The 16,683-nt window shown below is 40.8% G+C and overlaps 1 protein-coding gene across 6 annotated transcripts in view; it reads right to left on the minus strand.

Annotated features, from left to right (window-relative positions):
• The window catches only part of LOC311426263 (zinc finger RNA-binding protein-like), a 64,578-nt gene that overhangs the window by 42,090 nt on the left and 5,805 nt on the right, over positions 1–16,683 (minus strand). For 5 of the 6 annotated variants that reach the window (XR_014686645.1, XM_084502499.1, XM_084502497.1 and 2 more), the window contains 2 exons: positions 3,365–3,647; positions 1,550–1,691 (listed from right to left, as the gene is read on the minus strand). The exons of the other annotated variant lie outside the window; for it this stretch is intronic. Coding sequence is in view for 4 of the 5 variants with exons in the window: in XM_084502499.1 (XP_084358625.1) it covers positions 1,550–1,691; positions 3,365–3,647 (425 nt within the window). In the remaining variant the exon portion in view is untranslated. The remainder of the gene's footprint in view (positions 1–1,549; positions 1,692–3,364; positions 3,648–16,683) is intronic. 6 annotated transcript variants of the gene reach the window in all.

Raw genomic sequence — 16,683 nt, forward strand, 5'->3', positions numbered from 1 at the left:
TTGCTGTTGTTGTTACATTCAAAGTTGTTTGACCAATGAAAAGTTGTTTTGAAAAGAACTGCTGTGGAGAGAAGGGTATAAGAGGGGAGCCTGCCCTCAAGATAAAGAGAAGGCAACATGAAGTTACATCAATAAAGAAGCAGGAAAAAGAAGTGAAGAGGAACAGGCTGGCAGAATGGAGACCAGGACGGGAACAGGCATTTTGATTGCCTCATGAAGATAGGTTCGTCCAGACTCAGCAAACTGCTCAAAGAAGCTCATACAGTCGCTGGGAATAGGCACACCGGAGCTGGGAAGAAGCTCAAGCTGAGAGAAGTGGACCTGTGCACACAACTGCCTCTCGCTGCTACGCAGCTGCGCATTATGGGGAATCATACGTCCTTAGAAACAAAGACTGTCCTGGTAACCTTACAACTTATTCTCCTTATTAACAATCAGACAGTTTATGAGCCTGAAATATGGGACCAAACTGAGGTCAAGGTGTGGGACTCTGCAACTAAAAACGACAAGGTTGCAGTGGGATTGCTCAGCACCTGGCGAGCAGTCTCTGAGGCCTTAAAGAGCCATGTGGAGCCACAGTCAGAAACATGTGGCTTGCCAGATAGTGAGGGAGCTGTGGGCTCCTTTACTGATCCGACTGCTCCGCCATGGGCCCCTCTGCTGCTACAGCCATCGAAGGCTTTTGCTGTTACGCCCCCTGGTGACCTGGACGTGCCTTTTGACCCAGGCCTCTTGGCCTTCACAAGGAGATGGACATGTTTTTCTTCGATCTGGGAAGAACGGAATACATAAGGTCCGAAGAATGGAAAATGGAGACTGCTAAGTTATGGAACTTAAAGGATTGTTCGTTACCTATCCTGATTGTATGTATGTATAGGAATACTCGGGTTATTATGTAAAGCAATGTTCTGTATACATGTATTTAGAATGTTTGATGTTCGTGTTGGTGGAGCATAGACTCCCTGCACACCCGGCGCTGTTTACTTGCCTTTTATACCTTTTATGCCTTTTAGAAATATTTTAATTCAGACCTCATTTATAACATCAAAATAACCTTCGAATTTAGTTTTTACTGGAATACACTAAGCTAAAGAACATCTAAACCTTCATATTACTTTTCATTAACATAAAAAAAGACTTTGTAGCAGTCATGATACCAATAATTAAATAACTACATACATCATTAAGTAACTGCAGAACTACAAATAAAGTCTAACCAAAGTATCATCTGAACCCACCACTGACTATCTGCACATAGCTCAGCAAACTTTCTAGACAAATCATCAAAACGTTTGCCTAAAAGTATGCTTTGTGTGCATTTAATAACAATCCAAAATTCAAAGATAGCTACAGCAATGTCCAGCTATCCAAAGAAAGTTACAGCATTAACATTCAAGTTCCAGAGCAGCATATTCTTCTACACATTATCAAGGATTACGTGAAAAAAAAATAAAATCTGGGTAATGTGATATGTTCAAATACATATTTTTAAGGTATTAATGTAGTACCCACACTGTATAATGACAGGAGTTGGAAGCGTGCAACCCACCTGTCTGGTAGTACGATTCAGCTACTGAAGGCTGAGGCTGGGCAGCAGCCACAGCCGCAGCAGTTGCTGTTGGCTGTTGATAGTATTGTTTGTTGTCATAAGCTACAGCTGGGGCAGTAGATCGAACATAAGAATAGGATTCCTAAAAATTTTCAAAGAAGAAAACAGTGATTTTCTCCTTAAAATAGGTATCTGGAGTAATGCTCATTACCAGAGTCAAAAAATAAAAACAATATATTTCCTTCTAGTCTACACTAAAGGAGATAGTTTTTAAAAAAAAATTATTCATGGAGACAACATACATAGATATATGCATTAAAGAAATTAAATGTTTACAAATGCTTCTGGACAGAATACAAACCTGATGGTCTTTTTCAGATTTTATATAAAAATTAACCTCACTTAATTAAATCGCTTTCCCTTCCAAGCTATTTTGTAACTGAAAAGCAACTACTTTCATTAGTTTTTCATAGGAACTATATCAAATTCCTAAAAAAAAAAATGAAGGAAAAAAAACACCACCAATCTCCACAAAATGTTAATTTCTATAAACCACAATAAAGTCACAAGGTTACAAACATCATCCTATATTTGCCTTAAAAATCCATTCATTAAAAATGGTTATAATGGTTTTCTTGGTTATATTTGTTAAGAGTGTGGAAGTGACACTTTCAAAGCCTTCTTCATTTTTTGACATATCAGCTGTTCCGTTAGGGAACCATAACTAGTCTACAAGGGTAAGGCAAGTAGCCCATTCAACACAGCCAGAACTCAGAAGATGGCTAGTAAGCTTAGAATAGGTGAGCCTGGAAACCACTACATATGTATACATATTTTCTCATCCATACCATATTTACGGTAAAGCGCGACTAGCTGACCAACTGATGGGTAGCAGGGCATAAACTACGTTAGCTGAAGTCTACTGACATGAAATTTTCTTTAATTTAGGGGACTCTTCTCTGAATACATCGAGTAACTGACTACCTTAATGACGTTGTGAATATACACCCAACTGGAAGGACTCCTAGGTTACAATTCATTACCATATGTAACAAATTCTAAAAGCTGCACAAAAGAACTGAACCTAAAGCAACAGAATCATCCTTTTAAACAAACAAGCCCACTAATTAGAATCTATATAATGCCTTGATAATTTTACAACTAATATATTAAGGAAATATTACAAGGAACATACTGTTTCAATGTCCTCTGTCTCACTAGTAAATGCAAATTTTAAATATGAACCATGCCACAAAATTTATGTAATTCCTGTGCATAAACACACCAGACTAGAGATATCCACTGAAGACTTGGACTAACAAATGCTAATGTAGAAAAAAAGCTGTTAAAAATGCAAATAATGCTCACATTTCCAATGGAAAACTACCTGGCCATGTAAAACCCCTCCTCTTTCTGCATCTAAACTGTCTAATTGAAACCAACGGGCTAGGATTGCTGACGTGCAGATACACCTGTATTATGTGAATCTAGACAGACAGGAAAAACTGCAACTTCTGACTCTTCTAAAATCTGAACAGAAATAAAGACATATGTTAGAAAGTCCCAACATGACCTCTACAGACTGAAATCTTCCAGCTGCAAAATCAATGTAGCACGCTGATTTATACTGCAAGTTTACTAACTCATGAACTGAGAAGGAATACAATCCAGTAACAGGATGCTGTCATACTACATTTAAGCCAGTCTAAGAGTGGGAAGCTATCTAAAGTACCAACAAATCTCTCTCCAAACAGGCCTCTTCCTTTTAACATACAAATTTAAAAACCATTAAGCAGAAGATTTTTTTAAGCATACCTGGTAATTCTGCGTAGTGACAGGAGGTGGTGGTGGTGGAGCTTCTTGTTGCCTCTGTGTATAACCATAATCTGTAGCTGTGTGTGCTGTAGGGTAGCCTCCATATGCAGCAGCTGTTGCAGCAGCTGCGACAGCTACTGGAGCAGGCCTAGCTACTGCAACCGTAGCTGCTGCTGGGGCATAGGCTGCAGTAACCGTGTGAGCAGCAACTGGGGCTTGATGGACAGTGTAGCTAGCAACTGTAGTTGGATGGGAATAGGCTACACCCGACGCTGGCTGCTGGCTACACGGAAAAAAGACAGTAAGTAAATAATTAGGTTAATTCAGCATATTAAGCTAATACATAAGCATTTCAAAATCCTGGATTTAATTAATATTTGTCTATTCTACAAACAAAGCAGGAATGGCTATCTACCTGAACATACGCTTCAATAGCTAGTATTACCTCTCTTCTACTCACATTAAAAAAAAAAAACACACTATCATTTTGAAGTTTCTGTGAATGACAGAAATATCAAGTGGATAATGACTTTCTTCTTAGAGAGTGTTACATATGGAGTGGTAATTTGTGTCGAGAAAATGGTTGATATTAATAAAGAAGGGGGAGATTTGGGAGTGGGGCCATGGAGGTCGGAAAGCCCTGTAGTTGATGATAACATCAGACTCTTAACGACCAGGCCATCAGGAATGTAAAAGAGTTTAGAGGGAACAAAGAAGGGTGATTCAAGAGACTCCATGCAGTCTCCAGTTTCTTGTTCTCCACCTGGTCTCTTGTTCTCCAGCCATTAAGGCATGGATGTTTCTGGGTGTTTGCTGTTGTTATATGCAAAGTTGTCTGACCAATGAAAAGTTGTTTTGAAAAGAACTGCTGTGGAGAGAAGGGTATAAGAGGGGAGCCTGCCCTCAAGATGAAAAAAAAAAAAAAAAAAAAAAAAAAAAAAGGCAACACGATGAAGTTATGTCATCAATAAAGAAGTAGAAAGAAGGAATGAAAAGGAACAGGCTAGCAGAATGGAGACCAGGATGGGAACAGGCATATTAATCACCTCATGAAGATAGGTTTGGCCAAACTCAGCAAACCGCTCAGAGAAGCTCGTACTAAAAGTCGCTGGAAATGGGTGCACCGGAGCTAGGAAGAAGATCAAGCTGAGAGAAGTGGACCCGTGCACACAACTGCCTCTCGCTGCTACGCAGCTGCGCATTATGGGGAATCATACGTCCTTAGAAACAAAGACTGTCCTGGTAACCTTACAGCTTATTCTCCTTATTAACAATCAGACAGTTTATGAGCCTGAAATATGGGACCAAACTGAGGTCAAGGTGTGGGACTCTGCAACTAAAAACGACAAGGTTGCAGTGGGATTGCTCGGCACCTGGCGAGCAGTCTCTGAGGCCTTAAAGAGCCATGTGGGACCACAGTCAGAAACGTGTGGCTTGCCAGATAGTGAGGGAGCTGTGGGCTCCTTTACTGATCCGACTGCTCCGCCATCAGCCCCTCTGCTGCTACAGCCATCGAAGGCTTTTGCTGTTACGCCCCCTGCTGACCTGGATGTGCCTTTTGACCCAGGCCCTATTGGCCTTAAAAAAGAGATGGGTATGCTTTTCTTCGATCTGGGAAGAATGGGATACATAAGGCCCGAGGGCCGAGTTGCTTGACAACTTAAAGTGAGACATATTGTTCAAAAGGAATGGAAAATGGAGACTGTTAAGTCATGGAACTTAAAGGATTGCTTGTTACCTTTTCTGATTGTACATATGTATAGGTGTACTCGGGTTTAGTATGTAAAGCAATGTTCTGTATATTTAGAATGTTTGATGTTCGTGTGTGCGTGTTGGTGGAGCGTAGACACCCCGCACACTCAGCGCTTTTTACTTGTATCCTGCTTTCAGTTAGAACAGAATTAATTTTCTTCCTAGTAGCTGGTGGAATGCTGTGTTTTGGCTTAGGATGAGAAGAGTGCTGATAACACCCCGATGTTTTAATTGTTGCAGAGCAGTGCTTATACCAAGCCAAGGACATCTCAGCCTTTTGCTCTGTCCTGCCAACAGGCAGGCTGGGGGTGCAGTAAGAGCTGGGAGGGGACAGACCCAGGACAGGTGACCCAAACTAGCCAAAGGGGTATTCCATACCATCTGACGTCATGCTAAACAATATATAGGGGTGGCTAGCCGGGGAGAGGGGGCCGGACTGCTCGGGGTTAGGCTGGGCATCGGTCAGCGGGTGGTGAGCAATTGCATTGTGCATCACTTGTTTGTACATATTATTAGTAGTAGTACTATTATCATCATTGTATTATTATTATTATTATTGTTATTATTATTTTACTGTCTTATTAAACTGTCTTTATCTCAACTCACGGGCTTCGCTTTCCATTTCTCTCCCCCGTCCCAGAGAGGGAGGGGGGAAGGTGAGCGAACGGCTGCGTGGTGTTTAGCTGCCGGCCGGGTTAAACCACGACAACTTGCCTTTTATACCTTTTATAAATATTCCTTTTATAAATATTACTAAATTCAGATTGAGTTCAGACTTCATTTATAAGAAGAGGGTTTGTGGGTTGGTTTTGTGTGCTGTTTTTTTTCCTGAAGCAGTGAAAAAGAAATCTTTCATTCAACATTTTAAACTATTATCTTTTCATGCCCGACAAGCTTGTGCTTCATTAGTTCTTCAATAAAACCACCTGACAAATGAAGAAAAATACTACTTTTCTATGACAGCTCATTATTGACCTGCACTTGCATTATGTTTTTCAGTAAACTATATGTAGTGGGTTTACGTGGCAAGGTTTTGGTAGCAGGGGGGCCATAGGGGTGGTTTCTGTGAGAAGGATCTAGAAGCTGCCCCATGTTTGGTAAGGGCCCCATTGTTGACCAGAGCTGAGCCAATAAGCGATGTTGTTTTGCGCCTCTGTGAGAGCATATTTAAGACAGGGAAAAAAAACACTGCGCCACATAGCAGCTGGGAGAGTGAAAGGAGTGAGGAACAGCCTTGCAGGCGCCAAGGTCAGTGAAGAAGGAGGGGGAGAGGTGCTCCAGGCGCCGGAGCAGAAGTCCCCTGCAGCCTGTGGTGAGGACCATGGTGAAGCAGGAAGTCCCCCTGCAGCCCATGGAGTACCACGGTGGAGCAGGTGGCCCTGCACTGACGGAGGCTGCTGCCTGTGGAAGACCCCTGCCGGAGCAGATTCCGGGCTAGACCTGTAGCCCATGGAGAGGAGACCACACAGGGGCAGGTGACCTGGCAGGAGCTGCTGCCCGTGGGGGACCCAGGTTGGAGCAGTTTGCTCCTGAGGGATGGACCCCGTGGTACGGACCCATATCTGGAGCAGTTCTGGAAGAGCTGCTGCCTGTGGGAAGCCCACGCCGGATCAGTTCATCAAGGACTGTGTCCCGCGGGTGGGACCCCACAGCACAGGGGATGAGAGTGACCGAGAAGGAGCAGCAGAGAAGCGCTGTAGACTGACCATAACCCCAATTCCCCTGTTCCCCTGCGCCGCTCGGGGGGAGGAGGTGGAAGAGGGTGGATGGGGGGGGGAAGGTGCTTTTGGTTTCTTTCATTTGTTTCTCACTTCTCTAGCTTGTTAGTAATAAGCAATAAATCTTACTATCTCCTTATGCCGAGTCTGTTTTGCCCGTTACAGTAATTACTGCGTGATCTTCTTGTGATAAATTAGTAGGGGTTTGTTCATTGTCCTTGAGAATTTAAAGAATCTACTGAGGAGATAAGGTTTCACAACTCACGGCATTGTAACATGGGGACAAATGGGGAAGGGGGGTTGGGTGAACATCCTTGTTAAAACAAAGATTTTGTAAGATACCACCCACCCACCGCAAGACATCCTGTTTTGCCCCCACCTGAACACAAGCACAACTCGTGATCACCGGAGGAAGAATAACGACCCCCAACAACAGACTGCACAGTCTTAGGACAGGTCTCGACTGGTCTCGACAAGTCGACAGGTCTCGACAAGCCGGAACTTCAATGCTATAAAACAGCGACACTGGAAAGGGGAAGTTGCGTGCCGTGGTGGAGCGGAGACTCCCCAGCCACCCAGCGCTGTTTTGCTTGTGTCTGCTTACTTGATTAATAAAATAATTTCAATAGACCAGTAAATTGTGTGGTCTAACTTATAACACTTCTCATCCTTATCTCAACCTTTGAGCCCTTTTCATCATATTTTCTCCCCATTCCTCTTTGAGGAGGGGGAGTGAGAGAGCGGCTGTGGTGGAGCTCGGCTGCCCACTCGAGCAGAACCACGACACTATATTAAAGCTATGAGCTTGTAAAGACTTCCATGAAAATTAGCTCAGAACTCTTAAAGTTAAAGCAGACACACTTTAAAAACATACCTGTGATACCAGGCTTTTCCCACAAAAGTTTACAATTATAAAATACTGGCCCCACTTGAACAGAAGTCCACTGCCTTACCGCATGAAGGATCATCAAAAGACAGCTAGATCAAAGAAGAAGACTTCCACCAGAGCTCTGGCAATCTTCCAGGCACATGCTGAGACTAACATGCCTTTCTAAAATTTGCAGGTAGGACATTAATATGTGGCTATTTACTAAGAACGAGTAATTACTAACAATGGAAACAGAAAATTTATGATGGGTTTAATTTTTTGAACAGAAACAAATATTATTGTCCTATTTCAATCCCTACCCATGCATTATGATTAAAAGCTTACAATATCTGTTCTGATTTTTTGAACAAATACAGTGAACTGAGATAAATATCACTATGTAGAACAATTATATGAAATGGGGATTCAGTGATTATTCTGATTTTTTTTCCATACATTTCCAGCACTGCTATTCAATAATATTTAATAATCATTATAGGGTTCTACAACTCCATAGAACTATTAAAAGATAATTCAAATCCAATTTTGTGTCTATCAAGGAGATAGTATACACTATTTTAAAGAAAACAGAAATGATATCTTACTTGAAAGAAACATACACAATGGCACAGTGGAATTGAAGCATGGTTATGCTCAAAACCAAAAGTGTGGGAATATAAATGTTGTTTTTGCAGAGTTACATTGTTTAGAAGGAGGGAATGTGGTACTGAGATATGCTTACAGTGATAAGAAAGCTTAGCAGACTACATTGTAAAATGCAGACAACCAGACTCCTTAGGACAATTAGGTGAAAATCATGGTGTCAAGTCAAGTCAAGTCAGATAAGTGAAGAAACATTACCATTTCAAACAGTAAAAATGGCAAAAGGAAATTGAAATTTGACAGGCCAGCAACTGAAGGCTATGCATTGTTTGTGAAGCATCAGATAGATTGTGAACCTGGATTACCCACTCAGTGGGGAGGGTCCTATCCTCAAAAAGTATATAAACTGTGTTTTGGAACTAGTAGATGCGCTCTCTCCTGCTTGTGGGGCGCCCGCCATTGCAATTGCGAATAAATTACTACTTCACTGAGATCCTCGCCTGAGCCTAAGTTATTGGCTACAGAGTGTTTCTCACAAAAGGACCAAGAAGTCAAGACAGCTATTCCAAAAGACAGCAATATTATCTCTGACATAACTTCCAGAAACAAAGCACCTTTTTGCTGTAGATATTTTTGCTAAAAACATTTCCATAACTCCACTGCGTTTAGTAATTAAAAATAAAATTTGTCATTTAATTACAGCAGAACACATTGACTTTAACATATCAAAAAGCCATTTTTATGTCAGAAACACACAGAGAAAGTTTTATTACTACTGGACTTCCATGTCTAGACTCTACCTTCTTCCCACCATAGTCCCCTGATATTTCATTGTTTAAAAGACCCTTTACATTACATCCAAACTCAACTCAGTTGTGAGTTGTACTCATGATTATATTACATTATATATATTAATGTTATTTATATGTATTAATATTAAATATTATATTACATTTTATTTTTAGCTTCTTGGTGTAACAGTGGAAGGATAAGACCTAAAATATTTTGGTGTAGCTCGAGTCACTACTTGAAACAATTCCTTCTACTTGATTTATATAGGTAGTGCCTTTGTTTTGTCAGCTTTGGGTCAGAAATCACTGTCAGAAAACTCATGAAAACTATTTTATGATGGTAAAAGTGTATGATAATCTATAAAATTAGGCTGCATTGTTTACGTACCTAACAGCACAAAAGTGTAAAATATTCACACGTTCAAAGGTAATTCACAGCATCACATGCATCTACTCAAAATATATTACTGAGAAAACAGGAAGCCTTATACTTTCACTTAGATTACAACTGAACTCATCAACAGTGCAATACTGCCAATGAAGGGACAGTCTTGCTCCACCCTATCCTCATTCTCACTCTTCCCTCCTCCCATATATCAAATCTGGCCATCAGGCCATCACATACAATTCCATCACTTGGGGTAGCTCTGCTATTAGTTGAGCTACTGATTTAACTCAATCTAGCAGAAAAGTACAAGATCTTTTTTTTTTTTTTTTTTTTTTTGCTTGGCCCATTTTTTGACATGGTAAAACTGTTAGAAAAATTGGAGTTCACAGAACAGTCTGACTGCCAGATTGTGATTGTACTGTTAACAAGATTCTGCTCAGTCTCATTTCTTCTTTGCTATTTTTGTATTAAATTTCCTTATCATGGTATAGAATGAACAGCCCCAATCATTTGATTTCTAAGGCTTAGTTCTATCACCATTTTCACTTTAGCAAAACTGTTCCTCTTGCTTCTGCAATGTTATATATGCAGTGGTAATTCGTGTCAAGAAAATGGTTGATATTAACAAAGAAGGGGGAGATTTGGGAATGTGGCCATGGGGGTTGGAAAGCCCCATGACTGAGATAACACTAGACTCTAAAGGACCAGGCCATCAGGAATATAAAAGAGTTTAGAGGGAACAAAGAAGGGTGATTCAAGAGATGCCATGCAGTCTGGGGTTTCTTGTTCTCCAGCTGGTTCTCTTGTTCTCCAGCCATTAAGGCATGGATGTTTCTGGGTGTTTGCTGTTGTTATATGCAAAGTTGTTTGACCAATGAAAAGTTGTTTTGAAAAGAACTGCTGTGGAGAGAAGGGTATAAGAGGGGAGCCTGCCCTCAAGATAAAAAAAAGGCAACACGATGAAGTTACATCAGTAATGATATTGTATAGACTCACTTTAGGATAGGATAAATCTTGTGGTTAAAAATGAATGAGAACAAAATAGATGACATCTTGTTATCCGTCGACCCTCAGTCAGGCTGAGACTTGAGATAACTTGAGTCAACCTTCTGTTATGTCTTGTTAACTGAGACATCCCATTATCTGCCGACCCTCAGTTAGGCCGAAACCCAACTCAGCTTGGAAAACAACCGATTCATCATATCTGGCATTTTTTAAGCAAAAGGTGAAAAGTGCATCACGAGGAAGACCTACAGTCTTCCTCCCAAAGACCACTGCCCACGTCCCGAAGACCCCGGCCCACAATTCTTGGAAGGCTTTGCGCAAGCACTGATAAGCTAATTAGCGTACGAAGCGAGAGTGGGCGGGTTTAGGTAATGAATATGTATAGGCGTTAGAACATTCATCGTTTTGCTGTATAAATATGAGATGGCTTGTTACTTCGGACATGCATGATAGGTGGAAAGATCCCCCGTGCATCCAGCGCTGCAATAAAGAATATACCGCTTAAGGAAATTTCGGCTTCGATCTTTGAATCAGTAAAGAAGCAGGAAAAAGAAGTGAAGAGGAACAGGCTGGCAGAATGGAGACCAGGACGGGAACAGGCACTTTGATCGCCTCATGAAGATAGGTTCGGCCAGACTCAGCAAACCGCTCAGAGAAGCTCATCGCTGGAAATAGGCAGCACTGGAGCTGGAGAGAAGCTCGAGCTGAGAGAAGCAGGCCTGAGCACACAACTGCCTCTCGCTGGTAAGCAGCTGCGCATTATGGGGAATCATACGTCCTTAGAAACAAAGACTGTCCTGGTAACCTTACAACTTATTCTCCTTATTAACAATTGGACAGTTTATGAGCCTGAAATATGGGACCAAACTGAGGTCAAGGTGTGGGACTCTGCAACTAAAAACGACAAGGTTGCAGTGGGATTGCTCGGCACCTGGCGAGCAGTCTCTGAGGCCTTAAAGAGCCATGTGGAGCCACAGTCAGAAGCCTGTGGTTTGCCAGATAATGAGGGAGCTGTGGGCTCCTTTACCGATCCGACTGCTCCGCCATCAGCCCCTCTGCTGCTACAGCCATCGAAGGCTTTTGCTGTTACGCCCCCTGGTGACCTGGACGTGCCTTTTGACCCAGGCCTCTTGGCCTTCACAAGTAGATGGACATGTTTTTCTTCTATCTGGGAAGAACGGAATACATAAGGCCTGAAGCAAGAAAAGGAATGGAAAATGGAGACTGTTAAGTTATAGAACTTAAAGGACTGTTTGTTACCTATCCTGATTGTATGTATGTATAGGCATACTCAGGTTATTATGTAAAGCAATGTTCTGTATACATGTATTAGAATGTTTGATGTTTGTGTGTGTGTGTTGGTGGAGTGTAGACTCCCCGCACACCCAGCGCTGTTTACTTGCCTTTTATACCTTTTATACCTTTTAGAAATATTTGTTTTATAAATATTACAAAATTCAGATTGAATTGAGACTTCATTTATAACATGCAACATCCTGAAGAGCTAATGATTGAGTTTGCAATATTACAAGAAAAATATTCTAGAACTGCCTGCTTTTTCCTTTTTGAAAGAACTACTCATTATGTTACAGAAATTCACATCTTTTTCAAATTTATGGGCTTCTTTTTTCCCCCATTTTCTTGCCGAAAACCTTTTAACATTAAGATGACCAGATGCTTCCATGTAATTAATTTATATCTAAAGATTTTTGTGCCAACTTTCAATTAACTTACAAGAGGTTTTACCCTTGTTCAGTGACAAGCAATCATCACACAACTTACCTCCTCTCTCAGACGATTCTGCCAGACCCCCTCTGTTCCACTGATCTTTCTTGCAGTGAATCTTTGCACCTATTTACTACCTACTCGTCTTTTATGACTGTGGATGGCCACAACCCTCAATTCAGATGAAGGTTCAGCTGTACTATCCAGTGCTTTCTTTCCAGTCTGGTTTCCTCAGAACAGCTTCTTGTAAAGCTACTTCTGTACTGACAATACTTTCTTTGTATAAAATACAAAGACATGCCATACTAAAATAATAATCAAGACCAATCCCTGGATAATTCCAGTGTAATTATTCCTATTTAATGATGATCACTCTTCTCATTAGAATAACCACCTCTACCAGTATTTCGCTACAATTCTTTTATTAACCTCTACATTAAGTAATAATTTTCCATAATGCACCTCATCAAGTATTTCAACTTAGTCCCACAGTAGGAATAAAAAAGCTGTTATTGCAGAGTTACATTGCTTAAAGGTAAGGAATCTGGTATTGAAATATGTTTGCAGTTGTAAGAAAACTTAGCAGGCGACCTTGTAAAATGCAGACAACCAGACTCCTTAGGACAATCAGGTGAAAATCACAGTGTCAAGTCTAGTCAGATAAGTGAAGAAACATTACCACTTCAAACAGTAAAAAAGTCAAAAGAAATCAGAAATTTAACAGGCCGGCAACTGCAGGCCATGCATTGTCTGTGAAGCATCAGACTGTGAACCAGGATTACCCACTCAGTGGGGAAACAAGGGAGGGTCCTGTCCTCAAAAAGTACATAAACTGTGTTTTGGAACTAGTAGGTGCGCTCTCCTGCTTGTGGGGTGCCCGCCATTGCAATAAATTACTACTTCACCAAGATCCGCAACTGAGCCTAAGTTATTGGCTAGAGTGTTTCTCACACAGGGAAAGAAGATGTAGGCATTATCTAAGTAACAGTCCAGAAGTTTTGGTATATTTGCTGTGGTGTTTGGTCAGTTTCCCAAGTATCGGGAAGGGGGGGGGGGGGGGGTTGGGGGGGACAGCCTGCTCCACCAGGGGCCTCTCCACAGACCACAGGGGGGCTTCGGCTCCGGTGCCTGGAGCACCTCCTGCCCCTCCTTCTGCACTGACTGGTGTCTGCGGGGAGGTTTCTTGCACCTAGCTCTCCCAGCTGCTTTTGAGCAGCAAGTTTTTGTTTGTTTCTTTGTTTGCTTGTTTTCTTGGATGGGCTCTCACAGAGGCACAGGCTGTGTTGCTCATGGCATGGCTCTGGGCAGCAGTGGGCCCCTTTGGGGCCAGATGAAATTGTCCCTTATCTGCCACGGGGAGGCTTCTGGGTTTTTCTCACAGGGGCTGCCACTGCAGGCCCACCCCCAAACCTTGCCATCAAACCCAATACACTGGGGAACAGCTAGGTCATTACTGGCTTGTAAAGTATCAGGGATTAAATTCACTAATGAAACCCTAAAAAGTGATGGGGGCAGAAGGGGCTGGGATAACAGTGCCACCTTTGGGGGATACCAAGCTGAGACTAGGGGATAAAACGATCACTGGGCAATTACTGTATCTACCCAAGGTAGGGACTAACTTGTGAAGGGATTTGATGATTAAATTGGGCATTCAAATAGTAAATTGTTGACTGGAATAACAGTGTTATTAATGGAGTGCTCTCAGGCCCTGAGAGCAAAGATAATATTCACCTCTGACTGGAAAGACCCTGAAATGGGGGCGGAAGCAGCAATATAGGTGGACAGTTTTACCTCAGGGGTTTACAGGGCCACTGATTTATTTGGGCAAGTTCTAGAACAGATTTTGGAGCAATTACAACCTCCCAAGGAGGTATCAATGTTACAAATACGTGGATGATCTTTTATTGTCAGGACAGGAGAAAACAGTTGTGAAGAAAGCTACTAACAAGCTATTCAACTTTCTGGGAAAGCAGGGTTTGGAAGTACTGAAAAATAAATTACCATATGTAGAAAGAGAAGTCAGATATTTAAGGCATCTAATGTCTGAGGGAAAACAAAGAATAAATCCAGAGAGGATTCAGGGAATTGCAGAAAACTAAAAAGAACTAAAAAGTTTTACGAGAAAGATTTCTTTTAAGGAACCAGGAGCCACGAAGTCTGAAGGAAAATGGATACTCCCTGATGGGAGAGAAATGCTGAATAAAGCACCAGTGAGGCAAATATTAACTGTCTTATATCAAGAGAGTCATTGGGAGGTGCAAGCAATGTGTGATGTTGTGCTAAGAAAGTATGACTGTGTAGGAATATACACTTCAGTGAAGCAAATATGCAGAAGATGTACCATATGTCAAAAGGTAAATAAAAAGGTCATCCGTAACCCACCTAGAGGGGGGCGGGAGCCAGGGATTCGAGCTTTCCAAAGTATATAGGTAGACTTTACTGAGTTACCTAAAGTAGGGAGACTGGATGGGTGTAAGCTTTCCCCTTGGTATCTGCCACTGCGAACACAGTGGCTAAAGTATCAATGGAGCAAATTGTCCCTAGATATGGGATAGTTGAAAACATTGATTCAGATCAAGGACGTCATTTCACTTCACAAGTACTGCAAGGGTTAAAGCAGGCCCTAGAGATTGAGTGGGATTTTCACACCCCCTGGCAACCCTCCTCTTCTGGATAGGTGGGGCAAATGAACCAGACATTAAAGAAACAATTAACTAAATTAGTGTTAGAAACCCAACTTCTTTGGCTAAAATGCTTACCTTTAGCGCTCCTACAGGTTCAAACAGCACCAAGAAAGGAGATGCTGTTCAGATTATCCTATCTGGGCAGAAGGGATGAGATACCACAATTCAAAACAAGAGTTTTCTTAAGAACTGTATTCTGGGGTTGCCCTCTTCTTTGTTATCTCTCAGGACCCATGGGTTGTTGGCTCAACATCCCACCCCACCCCCAAATCACCCAGGAAATGGGGTCCTGATTCGAACCTGGAAAGTATCAAAACTTCGTCCTGAAGGGGAAGGACCATTCCAAGTACTACTAAGCACTGAAAGTGAATTAAGAGCATTTAAATTTAAGAAATAAATATTAAATCCTTCCCTGAGAACACTTTGCTCCTGTCCTTTTCCAGATATTGACCTTTTTTATTAAAATTGAAGCTTTGCTAAAAAAAATAATACATTGAAGGTAGAAAGATTTATTTGTTTTATTTCATTTATTTATTAATATCAGGAGAATTTAAAATAGACAGTGTGTTATCCATGTGTTATCAGGTAATAACTTCAGGTGACTTGAGACTGTAAGATACTCCACAGGCATCCTAATGTGGAAAATAAAGTAAGTTGTGTATTAAGAATCTTAATACAATATCTTTAGCATTTATTGTCAAGGGAATTCACTTTCAGAAGAAAAAAGTATTTCCATACAGGGTACGAAGCACATGAAAGATTAAAAGGATAGCACAAATAAGGCTCCCTATAAGCCTTGCATTTCATCACACCAACTGATTTAACTTGAAAATGAATTACAGTTCACGTGCACATAAGCCCAAGGAATATAGAAATGGTCATCTCCTATGTATTTATGTACTAACAACCAACACATACATTTTAACTGCTGCTATTCCAGCTTGGTTTAGAGCACTGAACATAGAAATCTCTATTTCTAGAGGCAAAATACATTGTTGTATATTTAGTTTTAACTTTCTGAAGAGTACTATTCTAACAGATTTAAAACTAAGGCTAAAACCAATTGTCTCAATCCAAATTATGAACTTCCTCAGAAATGACAACTTCTTAACTATGTTTCTTGCATATTTTTTCATTTAAAGAAGCGATTTGCAGGCTAGCTTAATACGACATTTAAACTACTCTTAAGCATAATTTTAAAAATACAAATATCTAGACAAAACAATTAAGCCTTATTTCTTGAAAATTCTAATTTCTTAGAACATTTTAGCATTAAGGAAACTGTACTTATTGAGACCCAACTGCAGGATTTTTCAAAGATTCACAGACTATTCTATCAATAGCAGAATAGCAAAGCTCTGTCTAAAAACATAATTCTGCAGTTTTTCTTTTAGTGATATTAAGATTGAAACAAGTATGACCTAACTCTCCAAAAACTGAATGAAGCACTACAACCTGCTGCTTCTTTAGAGAAGCGGATAAAGAGGAACTACTGAATAACTGGTCAGATGAAGTTTCAGGTATGTTAATGAAAGTAGGGCAGAGTGAAAAACAATAATCCTCATTCAACTCTTTTCTCCTGAACACACTTAACAATACACAGCATAAAATGGTCAAATAAAATGGTCAGAGAAGTGAAGAAACATTACCACTTCAAACAGCAAAAAAATCAAAAGGAATCTGAAATTACCACCATATAGCTAAATTATACGCTATCAGTAATTCATCTCAAAGATTAAAATGTTCATCTTTTGAATATACTATTACTGTTTAATCTTCACATTT

Source organism: Aythya ferina, assembly GCF_964211825.1.
Source record: "Aythya ferina genome assembly, chromosome: W".
Taxonomy (NCBI): domain Eukaryota; kingdom Metazoa; phylum Chordata; class Aves; order Anseriformes; family Anatidae; genus Aythya; species Aythya ferina.